The sequence below is a fragment of the Orcinus orca genome, chromosome 7 (genome assembly GCF_937001465.1).
Source record: "Orcinus orca chromosome 7, mOrcOrc1.1, whole genome shotgun sequence".
NCBI classification, from domain to species: Eukaryota; Metazoa; Chordata; class Mammalia; order Artiodactyla; family Delphinidae; genus Orcinus; species Orcinus orca.
In genome coordinates, this window is record NC_064565.1 from 101,547,023 (window position 1) to 101,566,842 (window position 19,820).

Consider the following 19,820-nt stretch of genomic DNA (forward strand, 5'->3'; position numbering starts at 1 on the left):
TGGTGGCACTGCTGTTAAGAATCTGTCTGCCAGCACTATTTACAATAGCCAGGACATGGAAGGAACCTAAATGTCCATCGACGGAAGCACAGATAAAGAAGATGTGGCACATATATACAATGGAATATTACTCAGCCATAAAAAAGAATGAAATAATGCCATTTGCAGCAACATGGATGCACCTAGAGACTGTCATATTGAGTGAAATAAGTCAGACAGAAAAAGACAAATATCATATGATATTGCTTATATGTGGAATCTGAAAAATATGGTACAAATGAAGCTATTTACAAAACAGAAATAGAATCACATATGCAGAAAACAAACTTATGGTAACCAAGGGGGAAAAGTGGGGGGGATAAGTTGGAAGACTGGGATTTACATATACACACTACTATATAAAACAGATAACTAGTAAGAACCTACTATATACCACAGGGAACTCTACTCAATACTCTGTAATGACCTATATGGGAATAGAATCAAAAGAGAGTGGATGTATGTATATGTATAACTGATACGCTTTGCTGTATGACAGAAACTAACAGAACACTGTATATCAACTATACTCTAATAAAAGTTAATTTAAAAAAGAAAAAAAAAAGAATCTGTCTGCCAATGCAGAGGACACGGGTTCGACCCCTGGTCTGGGAAGATCCCACATGCCATGAAGCAACTAAGCCCGTGTGCCACAACTACTGAGGCTACGCTCTAGAGCCCACGAGCCACAACTACTGAAGCCCGTGTGCCTAGAGCCTGTACTCCACAACAAGAATCCACCACAATGAGAAGCCCCACACACCACAATGAAGAGTAGCCCCTACTCACCGCAACTAGAGAAAGCCCATGCGCAGCCACGAAGACCCAATGCAGCCATAAATAAATAAATAAACAAATAAATAAATAAAAACAAACAAATAAAGCAAGAAAGCTAGTTTGGTTCGAACAGAATGAGCAAGGGGAAAGAGTGATAAGAGATGAGTAAGAGAGTTAACTGGGAGAGAGGGGTTGCTGAAAGGCAAATCTTATGGAGTTTTGTAGATCATGGCAAGAATTTCAGCTTTTATTTTAAGGGTTATGAGCAGAGGACCGACATGAACTAATGTCCATTTTAAATGGATCACTTTGGCTAATGTGTTTAAAATAGACTACAGAGAGACAAGGGCAGAAACACAGTGATCAGTCAGAAGGTATTCCAACAATCCAGTCAAGAGATGATGGTGGTTTGGACCACAGCGGTGTCAGTGGAGGTAGTAAAAAGAGGTCAGATTCTGGTTGTATTTTTAAGGAAAAGCTCAAAGGATTTGCTGACATATGGGATGTAGGGGTGCAAGAGAAAGAAAAGAAAAGTTAAGAAATACCACACTGCTGTACTGATAAACTCTAAGTACTGAACTGTCATTACTGAGATAGGGAAGACTGCAGAAGGAGGTTTTATGGGGGATTATTAAGTACTTAGTTTTAGATGTTTTAAGTTCTTTAAATGGAGAATTCATACAAATTCTTCATATTCAAGAATATATTACTAATATATTGAAATGGCTTATAATCATCGAAAACCAGTCAATCTAAACTATAACAGTTTAAAAAAATTAAGTACATTTGGCAAACAGGTCAAACTAACTTACAGCCAGATGGGACAGAGGCTAAACATGGAAAATTACAATTCAGGGATAAGGCGTATAGAATCTTCCTTCAGCCAGAAACTATTTTATCTTTAAGGAGTTGTCTTAAAGAAAATGACTAATAAAGCAACTAAGGCAAGGCCTTCGAGGAGGTAGTTGTACTGCTGCTGCAGCCCCGGAGAACCTTGTTACCTCCTGGACTTGCCAACTCTTGGGTCACTGTTCAGTCTGGATGCCTGGCATTCAGCTTCATGCTTACACACTGTGAGCCAGGTCACTTCATGCACTGGTACACACACCTCAACTACACACCCAATATCTGGGTGCTGCATAACTGGAATGGCTGACTGATGCTGTTGGCTCAGTGAAGCAGGCATCACTTTGACATAGTTTTCTTTCTTCCTGTGATGCCTGTGGCCATTTCTACCACAGGCAACAGAAATTTTCCTATCAAAAGAAACTTGGTTGACACCCCACAGTTAAATGAAATATTAACAGTGACAAACTGCTTCTCTCTCTGACTTGAACAAATTTTGTTTGGAAAGTGCATTAGAAGAAACGGAGGGATGGCTATCATACTGTGGGCTCTCTAGCTTTTGCAAGACAATGAACTGTATTTCTAAGACCCAGACCTTTTCTTTAAAAAATAATTTATCGGGCTTCCCTGGTGGCGCAGTGGTTGAGAGTCCACCTGCCGATGCAGGGGATGCAGATTCGTGCTGCGGTCCGGGAAGATCCCACATGCCGCGGAGCGGCTGGGCCTGTGAGCCATGGCCGCTGAGCCTGCACGTCTGGAGCCTGTGCTCCGCAACGGGAGAGACCACAACAGTGAGAGGCCCGCGTACCGCAAAAAAAAAAAAAAAAAATTTATCCACTAGGGGGAAAAAAAACACTGAAGAAACCATGAAGATAAAAAATGTCACAGACTAATGATGCAAAACTACTGTCTTGTAGTGTCCATGTGAATGTTCAAAATTCTAGTAAAAAATACTAGAGTGTTATAGCTGGAAGAGACCTCAGTGAACACTATCATTTTGAGCAGCCTAAGAAAAATAAATAAAGGGGACTTCCCTGGTGGTGCAGTGGTTAAGAATCTGCCTGCCATGCAGGTGACATGGGTTCGATCCCTGGTCCGGGAAGATCCTACATGCCAGGGGCAACTAAGTCCGTGTGCCACAACTACTCAGCCTGTGCTCTAGAGCCCACGAGCCACAACTACTGAGCCCATGTGCCACAACTACTGAAGCCAGCGCACCTAGAGCCCAAGCTCTGCAACAAGAGAAGCCACTGCAATGAGAAGCCCGCACAGTGTAAGGAAGAATAGCTCCTGCTCACTGCAACTAGAGAAAGCCCGTGCACAGCAATGAAGACCCAATGCAGCCAAAAAATAAAGAAAAATTAAAGAAAAAAGAAAAATAAATAAATATGAAAGACAGAGAATGAAGAGCCATCATATGGCTGTTGAGTATTCCTAAAGAAAATTCCAGAACAAATGGAAGAGAAGCAGTGTGTAGAGAATAGTTTTTCTGAGCTGAAAAAAATCCCAAATCTTCAGATGAAAAAGCCCCATCATGTTAAATGCAAAATGCATGAAAAAGGGTCAATAACTAGATGTAAATTAGTGAAACTCTGAATTTCAAAAATTAAGAATATCACAGATTTTCAGGAAGGAAAAGATTATCAACAAAATCAGACTTCTTCTAAGTGTCAGAGTAACAGGATATGATGGGACAGTATATGTAGTATGTTGAGGGGGAAGGCTGTGTCTCACTTAATAATTCTGTATTAAGTCATGTGTGAAAGCCACAGAATTAATTCTCATTTATATGTGGACTCTGAAGAATTCCACTCTCTGAAAAAAAATGTATTCAGAGATGTACTACTGATAACTGGAAGATTAATCAAAATAGAACCTTTTAATGTCAAGTACCTGGTAGAGAGTTCTGATAATGAGTATGGAAATTAATTAAATGTAGAAGGTAAGTCTCAATAGTTAATGTAAACATGGTTAAAAAGCATTGCAAAAATTAAAAATAATTCACATTTTAATGTATCTTGTAAAAAAAAAAACAACCCATTTTTTATAAAAACAATTTGGTTCAACAAAATAAGCGACTAATAGGAGGGAGTCTTTTCAGGGAAAAAAAGATGAGGGCTTCCCTGGTGGTGGAGTAGTTAAGAATTTGCCTGCCAATGCTGGGGACATGGGTTCGAGCCCTGACCCGGGAAGATCCCACACACTGCAGAGCAACTAAGCCCATGCGCCACAACTACTGAGCCTGAGCTCTAGAGCCTGCGAGCCACAACTACTGAATTCCGCACGCCTAGAGCCCGTGCTCCGCAACAAGAGAAGCCACCGCAGTGAGAAACCTGTGCACCACAATGAAGAGCAGTCCCTGCTCGCCGCAACTAGAGAAAGCCTGCGAGCAGCAACAAAGATCCAACTCAACCAAAAATTAATAAATTAATTAATAATAATAAAAAAAAGACGAACAAGTATTCTCGAAGAGCTTGATTTTCCACACAGTGATTAAAAGGAAAAAAACCACACACATAGTAACACACACTCAAAAGGCAGAGCAAAATTAACCATTTAGTCAGCACTAAAGCATTTGACAAACTAAGTTCACTTTAGTTCTCACCCCACCAAGTATTCTTATAGATGATAAAGACACTGAACAAAGATATTTATACTCATGACACAGGAATGAAGATAAGAATTAAAACCTTCTAGAAGAGTTTTAGTCACTTGCTGTAAAGAATTAAAAGGGAAAAGAGTTCTCTTAGAGACTACTTACGCTTTACAGATGATGGAGTGCTGAACTTCAAACTCCAAATTACTAATAACAGGGCAAGTGTATACTCTAGTAGCTGAAATATCTGGTGAATTTTCTTCTCCAGGAACAGGTTCAGTCTTCCAGGTTTTATTTAATTTTTCCATATCCTCTTTCAGCTGGTCTAAGCACTGACTTAAAAATTCATGAGCATCCTAAGAAGGCATAATATCCTTAATAAGGTCAAAACATTTCTTGTCAAAACAATAGCTTATTAACGCTGTGATCTATACGAGTAAAGCACTTGCAAGTCAAAAACACGTGTGGAAAAAGGCCAGATTTACTCTAATGATTTTGCGGTACATATTTTGTGGAAACAAAACAAAACGACAAATGACATATTTTATATTCCTAAGTTAGATTAGCATAACTAATAAATGAATCACTCCTTCATTTGTTTTTTAAAAATAGAGTGATTTTTCTAAAATAGCCTTTGTAGCTAAAATAGTCCAAGGTCCTACAGTGGCAAACCACATCTATATTACTAATATATGATAAAATACACAGAAGGGTCATACTGAACCTTACCAGAAGTCCTCAGGTTTTCCAACCTGTGATGAACACACATACACAAATCTCATTTTAAAATAAAACTGGGTAACACGCTAAAATCATTTCAATTTTCCCTATCTCTAAGGTGTTTAAAATCAATTAGACCAGGCTCTTAGATAGCTTCATCCACCAGAGAACAGACAGCAGAAGCAAGAAGAACTACAATCCTACAGCCTGTGGAACAAAAACCACATTCACAGAAAGATAAAAGGCAGAGAAAGATGAAAAGGCAGAGGGCTATGTACCAGATGAAAGAACAAGATAAAACCCCAGAAAAACAACTAAATGAAGTGGAGATAGGCAACCTTCCAGAAAAAGAATTCAGAATAATGACAGTGAAGATGATCCAGGACCTCAGAAAAAGAATGGAGGCAAAGATTGAGAAGATGCAAGAAATGTTTAACAAAGATCTAGAAGAATTAAAGAACAAACAAACAGATGAACAATACAATAAGTGAAATGAAAAATACCCTAGAAGGGATCAATAGCAGAATAACTGAGGCAGAAGAATGGATAAGTGACCTGGAAGACAGAATGGTAGAATTCACTGCTGTGGAACAGAATCAAGAAAACAGAATGATAAGAAATGAAGACAGCCTAAGAGACCTCTGGGACAACATTAAACGCAACAACATTCACATTATAGGGGTCCAAGAAGGAAAAGAGATAGAGAAAGGATGTGAGAAAATATTTGAAGAGATTATAGTCGAAAACTTCCCTAACATGGGAAAGGAAATAGCCACCCAAGTCCAGGAAGTGTAGACAGTCCCATACAGGATAAACCCAAGGAGAAACACACCGAGACACATAGTAATCAAGTTGGCAAAAATTTAAGACAAAAATTACTGAGAGCAGCAAGGGAAAAATGACAAATAACATACAAGGGAACTCCCATAAGGTTAACAGCTGATTTCTCAGCAGAAACTCTACAAGCTAGAAGGGAGTGGCATGATATACTTAAAGTGATGAAGCGAAAGAAACTACAACCAAGATTACTCTACCCAGCAAGGATCTCATTCAGATTTGATGGAGAAATCAAAAGCTTTACAGACAAGCAAATGCTAAGAGAATTCAGCACCACCAAACGAGCTCTACAACAAATGCTAAAGGAACTTCTCTAAGTGGGAAATACAAGAGAGGAAAAGGACCTACAAAAACAAACCCAAAACAATTAAGAAAATGGTAATAGGAACACACATATCGATAATTACCTTAAACGTGAATGGATTAAATGCTCCAACCAAAAGACACAGGCTTACTGAATGGATACAAAAACAAGACGCACATATATGCTGTCTACACGAGACCCACTTCAGACCTAGGGACACATACAGACTGAAAGTGAGGGGATGGAAAAAGATATTCCATGCAAATGGAAATCAAAAGAAAGCTGGAGTAGCAATACTCATATCAGATAAAATAGACTTTAAAATAAATGTTACAAGAGACAAGGAAGGACACTACGTAATGATCAAGGGATCAATCCAAGAAGAAGATATAACAATTAAAAATATATATGCACCCAACATAGGAGCACCTCAATACATAAGGCAACTGCTAACAGCTATAAAAGAGGAAATCAACAGTAACACAATAATAGTGCGGGAGTTTTAACACCTCACTTACACCAATGGACAGATCATCCAAACAGAAAATTAATAAGGGCCACAAGCTTTAAATGACACAATAGACCAGATAGATTTAATTCATATTTATAGGACATTCCATCCCAAAACAGCAGATTACACTTTCTTCTCAAGTGCTCACAGAACATTCTCCAGGATAGATCACATCTTGGGTCACAAATCAAGCCTCAGTAAATTTAAGAAAACTGAAATCATATCAAGCATCTTTTCTGACCACAACGCTATGAGATTAGAAATCAATTACAGGGAAAAAAACGTAAAAAACACAAACACATGGAGATTAAACAATACATTACTAAATAACCAAGAGATCACTGAAAAAATCAAAGAGGAAATCAAAAAATACCTAGAGACAAATGACAATGAAAACACGACGATCCAAAACCTATGGGATGTGGCAAAAGCAGTTCTAAGAGGGAAGTTTATAGCTATACAAGCCTACCTCAAGAAACAAGAAAAATCTGAAATAAACAATCTAACCTTACACCTAAAGGAACTAGAGAAAGAAGAGCAAACAAAACCCAAAGTTAGCAGAAGGAAAGAAATCATAAAGATCAGAGCAGAAATAAATGAAATAGAAACAAAGAAAACAATAGCAAAGATCAATAAAACTAAAAGCTGGTTCTTTGAGAAGATAAACAAAATTGATAAACCATTAGCCAGACACATCAAGAAAAAGAGGGAGAGGATTCAAATCAATAAAATTAGAAATGAAAAAGGAGAAGTTACAACAGACACCACAGAAATACAAAGCATCCTAAGAGACTACTACAAGCAACTCTATGCCAATAAAATGGACAACCTGGAAGAAATGGACACATTCTTAGAAAGGTATAACCTTCCAAGACTGAACCAGGAAGAAATAGAAAATATGAACAGACCAATCACAAGTAATGAAATTGAAACTGTGATTAAAAATCTTCCAACAAATAAAAGTCCAGGACCAGATGGCTTCACAGGTGAATTCTATCAAACATTTAGAGAAGAGCTAACACCCATCCTTCTCAAACTCTTCCAAAAAATTGCAGAGGAAGGAACACTCCCAAACTCATTCTATGAGCCCACCATCACCCTGATACCAAAACCAGACAAAGATACTCCAAAAAAGAAAATTGCAGACCAGTATCACTGATGAACATAGATGCAAAAATTCTCAACAAAATACTAGCAAACAGAAGCCAACAGCACATTAAAAGGATTATATACCATGATCAAATGGGATTTATCCCAGGGATGCAAGGATTCTTCAATATATGCAAATCAATCAATGTGATACACCATATTAACAAACTGAAGAAGAAAAACCATATGATCATCTCAATAGATGCAGAAAAGCTTGTGACAAAATTTAACACCCATTTATGATAAAAACTCTCCAGAAAGTGGGCATAGAGGGAAACTACCTCAACATAATAAAGGCCATATATGACAAACCCATACCAAACATCATTCTCAATGGTGAAAAACTGAAAGCGTTTCCTCTAAGATCAGGAACAAGACAAGGATGTCCACTCTCGTCACTATTATTCAACATAGTTTTGGAAGTCCTAGCCATGGCAATCAGAGAAGAAAAAGAAATAAAAGGAATACAAATTGGAAAAGGAGAAATAAAACTGTCACTCTTTGCAGATGACATGATACTAGACATAGGGAATCCTAAAGATGCCACCAGAAAACTACTAGAGCTAATCAGTGAATTTGGGAAAGCTGCAGGATACAAAATTAACGCACAGAAATCTCTTGCATTCCTATACACTAATGATGAAAAATCTGAAAGAGAAATTAAGGAAACACTCTCATTTACCATTGCAACAAAAAGAATAAAATACCTAGGAATAAACCTACCTAGGGAGACAAAAGACCTGTATGTAGAAAACTATAAGACACTGATGAAAGAAATTAAAGTTGATACCAACAGTTGGAGAGACATACCATGTTCTTAGGTCAGAAAAATCAATATTGTGAAAATGACTATACTACCCAAAGCCATCTACAGATTCAATGCAATCCCTATCAAATTACCAATGGCATTTTTTACGGAGCTAGAACAAAAAATTTAAAATGTGTATGGAGACAGAAAAGACCCCGAATAGCCAAAGCAGTCTTGAGGGAAAAAAACGGAGCTGGAGGAATCAGACTCCCTGACTTCAGACTATACTACAAAGCTACAGTAATCAAGACAATATAGTACTGGCACAAAAATAGAAATATAGATCAATGGAACAAGATAGAAAGCCCAGAGATAAACCCACACACCTATGGTCAACTAATCTAGGACAAAGGAGGCAAGGATATACAATGGAGAAAAGACAGTCTCTTCAATAAATGGTGCTGGGAAAACTGGACAGCTACATGTAAAAGAATGAAATTAGAACACTCCCTAACACCATACACAAAAGTAAACTCAAAATGGATTAGAGACCTAAATGTAAGACCAGACACTATAAAACTCTTAGAGGAAAACATAGGAAGAACATTCTTTGCCATAAATCACAGCAACATCTTTTTTGATCCACCTCCTAGAGTAATGGAAATAAAAACAAAAATAAACAAATGGGACCTAATGAAACTTCAAAGCTTTTGCACAGCAAAGGAAACTGTAAACAAGACGAAAAGACAACCCTCAGAATGGGAGAAAATATTTGCCAACGAATCAACGGACAAAGGATTAATCTCCAAAATATATAAACAGCTCATGCAGCTCAATATTAAAAAAACAAACAACCCAATCCAAAAATGGGCAGAAGACCTAAATAGACATTTCTCCAAAGAAGAGATAAAGATGGCCAGGAAGCATATGAAAAGCTGCTCAACATCCCTAATTATTAGAGAAATGCAAATCAAAACTACAATGAGGTACCACCTCACACCAGTTAGAATGGGCAGCATCAGAAAATCTACAAACAACAAATGCTGGAGAGGGTGTGGAGAAAAGGTAACCCTCTTGCACTGTTGGTGGGAATGTAAATTGATACAGCCACTATGGAGAACAGTATGGACGTTCTTTAAAAAACTAAAATTAGAATTACCATATGACCCAGCAATCCCACCACTGGGCATATACCCAGAGAAAACCATAATTGAAAAAGACACAAGCACCCCAATGTTCATCACAGCACTATTTACAATAGCCAGGTCATGGAAGCAACCTAAATGCCCTTCGACAGACAAATGGATAAAGAAGATGTGGTACATATATACAATGGAATATTACTCAGCCATAAAAAGGAATGAAATTGGGTCATTTGTAGAGATGTGGATGGACCTACACACTGTCACACAGAGTGAAGTCAGAAAGAGAAAAACAAATATCGTATGTTAACGCATATATGTGGAACCTAGAAAAATGGTACAAATGAACCAGTTTACAGGGCAGAAATTGAGACACAGATGTAGAGAACAAACGTATGGACACCAAGGAGGGAAAGTGGCAGGGGGTGGTGGTGTGCTGAAATGGGAGATTGGGATTGATATGTATACACTGATGTATATAAAATGGATGACTAATAAGAACCTGCTGTATAAAAAAATAAATAAAATTCAAAAATCAAAAAAAAAGAAATGGAAAAAATTAAAAAATAAAAACAATTAGTACTCACATTCTGCATATAACCAGAGAATCTCTCTGCTGTAGCTGAAATGGCATTTTTAACCTTCTTGAGTAAATCTTTTTTCGTCTCTGAATTACAGATATCTTTTTTAACAAGCAAGTGTGCAAAGCGCCTGGTAAAAGAGACAAGTTTAGCAGGTTTTACAAAACACTGGATGGTATTATATTTTAAGGACTGCTAACAATGGCACATAAAATTTTAAGTGTCTAATACTCCATTATTCTATAATAAATAAGGTAAAAATGTTACTCAGTAAGTACATAACAGTTACCTGATGAGTGCGTTGAGTGGAATTTTCTTCCATGGGATACCTTGCTTGAGCAAGTCATTTGCAAATGATTGGAGTGAAAACAGAGACTGTAAAATAGCATTCATATAGCAGGTATTTCCCAAATTGGAGAAGCTGAAAATGAAAGAAATAGTACTTTTGAAGACAACAGTAGTTCCTGAAGTATGTTCATCTGAGCAGGGGTTCTCCACTGTAGCATGCATCAGAATCACCTGGAGGGTTTGTTAAAATACATATTGCTGGGCCCCAACTCCAGAGTTTCTGATTCTGTAGGTCTGGACAGGGAAGGTGCAAAAAATGTGCACTTCTAACAGGATCCCAGTTGATACTGATGCAGTATAACATTAATATAACTTAGTTTCATCTCAAGGAAAATTACATATTTTCAAATGAATGCTAAAAAGGACTGGGGACTTACCCAGAATATATATATGCTTAATGGGTACCGCCAAACATTATTCCAAAGTACATATTTAAAAAAAACTTTTGCTTGGAAATATTCTCAAACTTTCAGAAAAGTTGCACAGAATAATATTCTTTACCTAGATTCACCAATTGTTAACCCTTTTGTACTCTGTGCTTTATCATTTAACACCTCTCTCTATATATTTTTCCTGAACCATCTGAGAACAGGCTGCATAGATCATACCCATTTAGTTCTAAATACTTCAGGGTTTATTTCAAAAGAACGAGAACATTCTCTTATATAACCAGAGTACAGTTACAAGCATTATAAAATTTAGTGCTAACATAATACTCTTATCTAATATACCTTCTTTAATCCAATTTTGTCAATTGACCCCATGTTTCTTCACAGCATTTTTTTCTCCCTAAGCACAAGATTCAGTCCAGGATAACATAATGCATTTAGTTTTCATGTCTCTTTAGTTTTCTTCAATCTGGAATAATTCTTACATTTGGACTCAACTCTGTCATGTTGTTATAATTTTACTTATCTATTTGGTGTGTTTTAGAAATATTTCTTTTGGTTTTAAGAAAGGCTTTTTTAAAAGTGGTTATATCTGTATTTGTACTTTTTTATAGTGCTCATAACCCTTGTTAAGTTTTTTTTTTTACTATCTAGTCTGTCCATTTTAAATAGTACTCTTCCCTGTAACCAGTGCTGCAAACAACCAAGATCCAGACCTATATTCAATATTTAGAAACTTAGTATTTGAATTTCTCTTTCTGAGAGTGATTTTTTTCTGTGCTTCATCTAAGTCTTTTACTCCTATATATTCTTTTTTCATGAAATCTCTTAAGCCTCTTGTCCTTGGCTCTCAGCACCCACAGGCTTAAAGCAGTGGGAAACAGGAACACTGCTAGAATCTGCTTTGCTTCTCTACCTAGAAAGTAGTTTAAAGGTGATGGTATTCTTTGTTTCCTAGAATGCTAAAGGTTATATGTGTTTTTCTTTGAACTCCTCATACTTTTTATGTTTTGTGGGGGATTTGTGAGGAATACTGGAATTAGGTAGCCTCCATTATCCTCTAGACTTGGCAGTTTTCTACTCGGTATTTTTGTTTATTTGTTTGTTTTTTAAGGAGTCCTTAGTCCTGGGTATTTAGCTTACTTGAAATACTGCACTCAAATTCCTGCAAGAAGTCTGAAAAAAGGAAAGTTGGGTACAGGTAGTATACAGAAATTAAAGAAACACTGGAGGTAGAGAGGGAGCCTGGAGCACCAAGAGTAACTCAAGGATATCAAAGGACTCAGAAGGATATGAATGACAGAGACCAAAAGTACACTATAAAATACATAGAAGGAGGCACTAAGAAGATGGGCCAAGTAAGATCAAGGTAGATAGAAATAAGATATGGATGAAAAATGTTCACAAAATAGGACAGACTAATATAAAAACGTTGTCTGGTAAGGAAGCAGCAAGATAATAATTTGAGGCAGAACAATTAGAATGAAGAAGAAAGGAAATTAAGAATTAAACTGGATGGTAAACATTTTAGAAGACAAAGCAAAAAAGAAGAGGCTCAGAGAAGAACAGTAAGTACAGAAGTAAGTGAAATGTTTTCACTACAAGTTTTATGTTTTTTTCTGCTAAAATATGAGGCAAATAAACTACTATGGATAAACCAAACTGGCAGACACCAGTCGTCACTCAAGTAAAAAAGGTAATCCGAAAGCTGGGGAAAAACAGTAATCTGAGTGAGATTAAAAACAAAAAAGCTGGTAGGTTTTGGGAAAGCAATGTGGTAAGAGTAATCAAAAATTTCAAAGTGCCTCTCGTAGTCTTAACAATTCTATTTCCAAGAATTTTTCCTATAGAAAAGTTCTAACAAATATTAAAAACACATGTGTATATAAATGTTTGTTTTAGCCTGGATTATAATTGGAAAAAAGGGGAATCTAAATGCACACTAACATGGTTAAAGGTTATGTACTAGCATAAGAGGATGCCCATAATTAATGTGGGGTAGAAAGAAATCAGGGAACAGAGAAGTAATATAGCATAGTGATTAAGAATGCAAGTGAACATGGTGATCATTTTGAAATGTACAGAAATATTGAATCACTATGTTGTGCATCAGTACTAACATAGTGTTGTAGGTCACTTATACTTCAAAAATAAATAAATAAACAAACAAACTCACAGAAAAGATCAGATCAGTGGTTACTGGATGTGGGGAGTAGGGGAAGGGGGAACTGGATGAATGTGGTGAAAAGGTACAAACTTCCAGTTATCAGATAAATAATTACTAGGAATATAATGTACAACATGATTAATATAATTAACATTGCTATATGTTATACAGGAGAGTTGTTAAGAGAGTAAATCCTAAGAGTTCTCAAGGATTCTTGAGAAAGGAAAAAATATTTTTTCTAGGGAACTCTCCTACACTGTTGGTGGGAATGTAAATTGGTGCAGCCACTGTGAAAAACAGTATGGAGGTTCCTCAGAAAAGTAAAAATAGAATTACCATATGATCCAGCAATCCCAATCCTGGGCATATATCCAGACAAAACTATAATTCAAAAAGATACATAAACCCCTATGTTCATAGCAGCACTATTCACAACAGGCAAGACATGGAAACAACCTAAAATGTCCATCGACAGATAAATGGATAAAGAAGATGTGGTATATATACACAATGGAATATTACTCGGCCATAAAAAAGAATGAAATAATGCCATATGCAGCAACATGGATGCAACTAGGTATTACCATACTAACTGAAGTAAGTCAGAAAGAGAAAGACAAATACCATATGATATCACTTATATGAGGAATCTAAAATATGACACAAATGAACCTATCTATGAAACAGAAACAGAACCACAGACATAGATAAGACTGCTGGTTGCCAAGAGAAAGGGGGCTGGGGGGAGGGAAAGAGTGGGAGATTGGGGTTAGCAGATGTAAGCTATTATATATAGAATGGATAAACAACAAGGTCCTACTGTATAGCACAGATAACTATATTCAAGAGCCTATGATAGTATGATAGGGCTTCCCTGGTGGCACAGTGATTAAGAATCCACCTGCCAATGCAGGGGACATGGGTTCGAGCCCTGGTCTGGGAAGATCCCACATGCCATGGAGCAACTAAGCCCGTGCGCCACAACTACTGAGCCTGAGCTCTAGAGCCTGCAAGCCACAACTACTGAACCCGTGTGCCACAACTACTGAAGTCCGCACGCCTAGAGCCCATGCTCCACATCAAGAAAAGCCACTGCAATGAGAAGCCTGCGCACCTCAACGAAGAGCAGCCCCCCACTCACCACAACTAGAGAAAGCCCACGTGCTGCAACGAAGACCCAACACAGCCAAAAATAAATAAATTAAATAAATTTTAAAAAATAGCCTATGATAAACCATCATGGAGAAGATATTAAAAAAAACAATGTATATATATGTATAACTGAATCACTTTGCTGTATAGCAGAAATTAACACATTATAAATCAACTACACTTCAATTAAAAAAAAATTTTTCTTTTGTTTTATATCTATATAAGATGATGGATATTCACTAAACTTATTGTGGTAATCATTTCATGATGTATGTAAGTCAAATCATTATGCTGTACAATTTAAACTTACACAGTGCTGTACATCAATTATATCTCAATAAAATTGTAAGGAAAAAAATACAAGTGCAGTCCAACTGCCTAGATTTACTACTGCTGTACTACAACACCTCAAGTAAGTTAATTAACTTCTCTAAGGCTCAGTTACGTCATCTATAAAAACAGATTTTTTAATATGTCTAGCTCAGAGAGCTACTGCGAAGATTTAAAGAAAAAAATTCATTTAAATGCTTAGCACAGTCTCTGGCACATAACAAACACTTTAGATAAAGCTGCTATTATTATTATAGTTATTATACCATGGTCTCATTTTTGGGTATTTAATAAGAATATAAGCATGAAGGGGCTGGGAAGGATATAAATAAAATTAATGTTGAAGTATCTCAGGAGATGACGTGTATGGGACTTAAGAATATGCACTTTCTGCTTTATGACAAATGTTTATATATATATATATATATATATATATATATATATATATGCATATATATTTTTTCAAAGTTTGAAAATCAGAGGCCAGATAATGGACTGAATTTTATGGATGTGATAAATCTTTAATAAGTGAGCAAATATTTGAGAACTAAATTAATATGACTGCTTTAATCATTTTTTTATACCAAGTAAAACATACTTCAGTTGAATCACTTTATAAAAAGAAAGCAAAATAAAAGAATTTACCTACCCCTGCAGTTGCTGCTGTTGGTGAGAGGAAAGGGGCACTCTTGGTTTGTTCCAGCCGGTGTAATCCTGGTTACACCTCAGTTTTTTAACAGAAAGAGGAGCTGGCTGAGGAAGAAATCCCAAACTTCTTTTGGCAGAGGGAGTTTGGCTTGTAATATTAGTCCTACAAAAAAGAAAAAATGAAGAAGCATAACAATTTTGAATGTTACTTTTTTCCCCTAGTAGATTCAGAGAAGTCAAGGTCTAGGGGAAAAAAATCCTAAATTTGAGGAAATATCAGTAATAATGATCACCTGGGAGAAAATTTCACAAATGTAAATCAGCAAATCTGTTGATAGGGAGCTGAAGGCATAATACTGTACCTACATAACCTATAATCAAAATAATCCAAGTTAATGGCTTGAGAAAAGCCATAAATAGTTTTACTTCTTTATTCACTTTTATCCACTTAATGACTATCATACATCTCCTTGAGAACTTACTCTGATTTATATGCTTAGCAGTGAAAATGGTAGGAGTATTTTCATTTAAAGTTTTCCTAGATAGTGACTCTTTTCCAAAAAGGCTGTACTAATTTATATTTCCATCAGTAGTGAATTTCCCTTTCTTTACATGGTCTCCATTACATTATTATCACTCTAAAGAGTGAAACATGATCTCACTGTTATTTTGTTTTATATTTTCCTGATTACTACCAAAGTTGAACATATCAACCTTTTCTTTATGGTTTCAATTTCTGTGTCTTGTTTAAGACTCACTCTGTAGGGACGTCCCTGGTGGCGCAGTGGATAAGAATCTGCCTTCCAATGCAGGGGACATGAGTTCGAGCCCTGGTCTGTGAAGATCCCACATGCCGCGGAGCAACTAAGCCCGTGCACCACAACTAGTGAGCCTGCGAGCCACAACTACTGAGCCCACTTGCCACAACTACTGAAGCCCGCATGCCTAAAGCCCATGCTCCGCAACAAGAGAAGCCATCGCAATGAGAAGCCTGCACACCGCAACTAAGAGTAGCCCCCACTCGCCGCAACTAGAGAAAGCCAGCACACAGCAACGAAGACCCATTGCAGCCAAAAATAAATGAATAATTTTTTTAAAAAAAAGAATCATTCTGTAATGTAAGGTCAGAGAAATGTCTTCCTATATTTTCTTTTAAAAGTTTAAAATCTTGTTTTCCCTCCTACTCAGTTCTTCAAGCTGTTTGGACATTTACTTTCTGCATCTTGTAAAGCAGGAATTAGGATTTACTTTTTTATAAGGAAAAACCAATTGTCCCCAAACAACTTATTGTCTGCCTAGGCCATCTGTTAGCCAGTGTCTGTTTTTTTTACTCAAGAAAAAAAAATTGTGAAATAGAATACAGAAAAATATATAAAAATCAAATGTGTAACACTGTGGTACAGGATGTTGATACTGAGGGAAGTTTTGTGTGTGAGGGAGGATGGGGGTATTAGGTACACTTTGCACTTTCTTTTCAATTTTGCTGTGAACCTAAAACTGCTCTAGAAAGAAAAGTTTATTAACTTAAAATCAAATGTGGAGCTTAACAATATTTTTATAAAGCAAACACATATGTAAACAACCATTAATGTCAAAAACCTCCAAGTACCCCTTCCCAGTCACAACCCCGTTCCTCTACCCTAAAAGTTACCATTAGCTTTCTATCAGTTTTATTTCTTACTATGTACTCCTACATATTGTAGTGTAGACAATGAAAGGTATATCTGTTTTCATCCTTTTGCTTTCAACCTTTCTCCATCTTTATACTGTAGTTGTCTTTTAAACAGCACACGGATTATTATTCTTCCTTTAAAATCCAGTCTTTCTCTTTTTAACTGAAATATTTAGTGTATTTATATTTAATGTCATTACTGATTTAGGTTAATAACTCAAAATCTTTGTCTACTAATTCTATCATATGTGTCATTTCTGAGTATTTATTAATTTTTCTCTTCTTATGAGTTATATTTTCCTGTTTGTTTGTAAGCTTAGTAATATTTTCTTGGATGTCAGACATTGTGAATTTTATCTTGTGGGGTGCTGTGTATTTTTTATTTCTATAAACATTCTCAAATTTTGTTCTGGGATGTGCTGAGGTTACCAGGAAACAGTTTGATCTTTTTCGATCTTGCTTTTAAGGTTTGTCATGTGGGAAAAGAGCAGCAATTTGTCTAGGGATAGTTTTTCCTCACTAATGAGGCGAGACCTTTCTTAGGCATTCAAATTGCTGCTATTAGGAACAGGAACTATGCCTGGCTTTATGTATACTCCAAGTATTATTCCCTTACATCCTTTTGGGTGGTTCTTTCCCTGGCCTTGACTAGTTTCCTCACCTGCATATGCTGCTCAGCACTCAAAATGAATACTCAAGGGGACCCTCTGCAATTCCTTCTCTGTGCAGCTTTCCCCTCCGGTACTCTGCTCGGTGAATTCTAGCTGCCCTTGGCCTCCCCGGACTCCTAGCTCCAGTTCTTCAACTCAGGAAGAGCACAGGGCTGGCTCTGCATGGTTCCCCCTCCTTGTGTAGCAACCTGGAAACTTTTGACTAGGAAGCAAGCTGAGGCAGTCATAAGCTTAATTTGTTTCCCATCTCTCAGGGATCCCTGTCCTTCACTGACTCATGTCCAATGTCTCAAGATCCATTGTTTCATACAGTTTGCCCAGGTTCTTAGTTGTTTCATGAAGGAGGGTAATCTGGTCCCTGTTATTCCATCTTGGCCAGAAGTGGAAGTCACCTTTAACTTTTTAATATGTCTATGTTAACTGTGGCCTCCTCTCAAACAAAAAATGAACTTAAAATGTTTTAATTTCCCTGTACTTTTCTCCACTCCTTTATTTCTTCTTATTGTATAATATTTTATTAATTTTTTGTTTTTAATTCTATCATCATCATTTTATAAAAACTATCAAAATGTATTTAGATGCATAGAATAAGCCCGGAAGGATATTAGTAACAGTAGTTGCCTCTTGAAAGAAAATGAACAAGTAAGAGTTAGGAGAGATTTATTTTTCACTGTATGCACGCTGAAACTTTTGAAGTTTCTACCATATGCTCTTATTACTTATACAAAAGAATAAATTTTAAAGGTATTTAATTTTTAAATATGCTTAACATTTTTTTTGCTGATTTTTCTTACTTCTACTCCTTTTGTTCAGTTTTCTTCTTGCTAAATAAATCCTGTCTTTGTATATCTAAAACCAGCAATTTTTTAGAAGTTGTTTTCATCTTTTTTTTTTTTTTGCGGTACACAGGCCTCTCACTGTTGTGGCCTTTCCCGTTGCGGAGCACAGGCTCCGGACGCGCAGGCTCAGGGGCCATGGCTTACAGGCCCAGCCGCTCCGCGGCATGTGGGATCCTCCCGGACCAGGGCACGAATCCGTGTCCCCTGCATCGGCAGGCGGACTCTTAACCACTGCGCCACCAGGGAAGCCCTGTTTTCATCTTTTGAACTTAATAAACATGTCGTTCTTTTTTCTTTTTTTTTTGGCTGCACGGTGCAGCATGCGGAACTTCCCCGACCAGTGATCGAAACTGTGCCCCCTGCATTGGAAGCACGGAGTCTTTTTTTTTTTAATTAATTAATTTACTTATTTTATTTTTGGCTGCCTTGAGTCTTCGTTGCTGCGTGCAGGCTTTTTCTAGTTGTGGCGAGCGGGGGCTACTCTTCGTTGTGGTGCACTGGCTTCTCATTGCGGTGGCTTCTCTTGTTGTGGAGCATGGGCTCTAGGCACGTGGGCTTCAGTTGTTGGAAGCAAGGAGTCTTAACCACTGGACCACCAGGGAAGTTCTGTCTGCATTCTTGAATTAAAATTTAGCTGGATATGGAATTCTTTGATATTATTACTCCAGTGTCTTCTGTTCCTATTGTTGCTAATGTCAGTTTTCCTTTTATAGACAATATTTTTCTTTCTCTTAGCTTTTAAAATTTCTTTACCCATCATCTTCTACAATGTGGATTTTTAAAAAATATATTGGCTGTTTGGCATTTGTTGAGGCATTTCAATGTGAACTTCCATCATTTTCACCCATTCTTTCTTTGACAAATTCCTTGCCTTTTTTCTCCACAGTCCTTTTCATTTTTTTTCCAAAATGCTATTAAGACATGGAGGGTAGACCAAGGAGCCCAACATAATTCTCTTAATTTCATTTACATTTACCATCTCCTCTCTGTGCTACATCCCATGATCATGCATTTTTGATGTGTTTAGTAGCTGTATCAGTCTGGACCTCTAACTTGCATAGGACTTTATATCAGGGGTTCAGAACTCTTGCCCCTATGCAGGTAACACTACAGCAGATGCCAATCATTGCAATTCCCATTTTTGGGTTTGCTCTCTGTTTAGGGAGCATCAGGCAAGCAGCATATTTATGGTTCCAAACTCAGGTAGTTACACAGAAGTGTTGCGCCTTGGTTTACTAGCACAGAGAACAGTTCTAGATACCCAGCTTCACGTAGCTTCATATAAGAAACCAAATTCTAGTCTGGGGTCATGTTCAGTTCCCAATCTCATGCTGGTTTTGAAGACCCAGCCCTA

General features: G+C 37.0%; 1 protein-coding gene across 7 annotated transcripts in view; it reads right to left on the reverse strand.

The window, feature by feature from the left end:
• USP37 (ubiquitin specific peptidase 37) overlaps window positions 1–19,820 on the reverse strand; it is a 90,273-nt gene that overhangs the window by 37,541 nt on the left and 32,912 nt on the right. For all 7 annotated transcript variants that reach the window (XM_049712210.1, XM_049712209.1, XM_049712208.1 and 4 more), the window contains 4 exons: window positions 15,286–15,447; window positions 10,540–10,671; window positions 10,257–10,380; window positions 4,424–4,614 (listed from right to left, as the gene is read on the reverse strand). In XM_049712210.1, coding sequence (XP_049568167.1) covers window positions 4,424–4,614; window positions 10,257–10,380; window positions 10,540–10,671; window positions 15,286–15,447 — 609 coding nt within the window. The remainder of the gene's footprint in view (window positions 1–4,423; window positions 4,615–10,256; window positions 10,381–10,539; window positions 10,672–15,285; window positions 15,448–19,820) is intronic.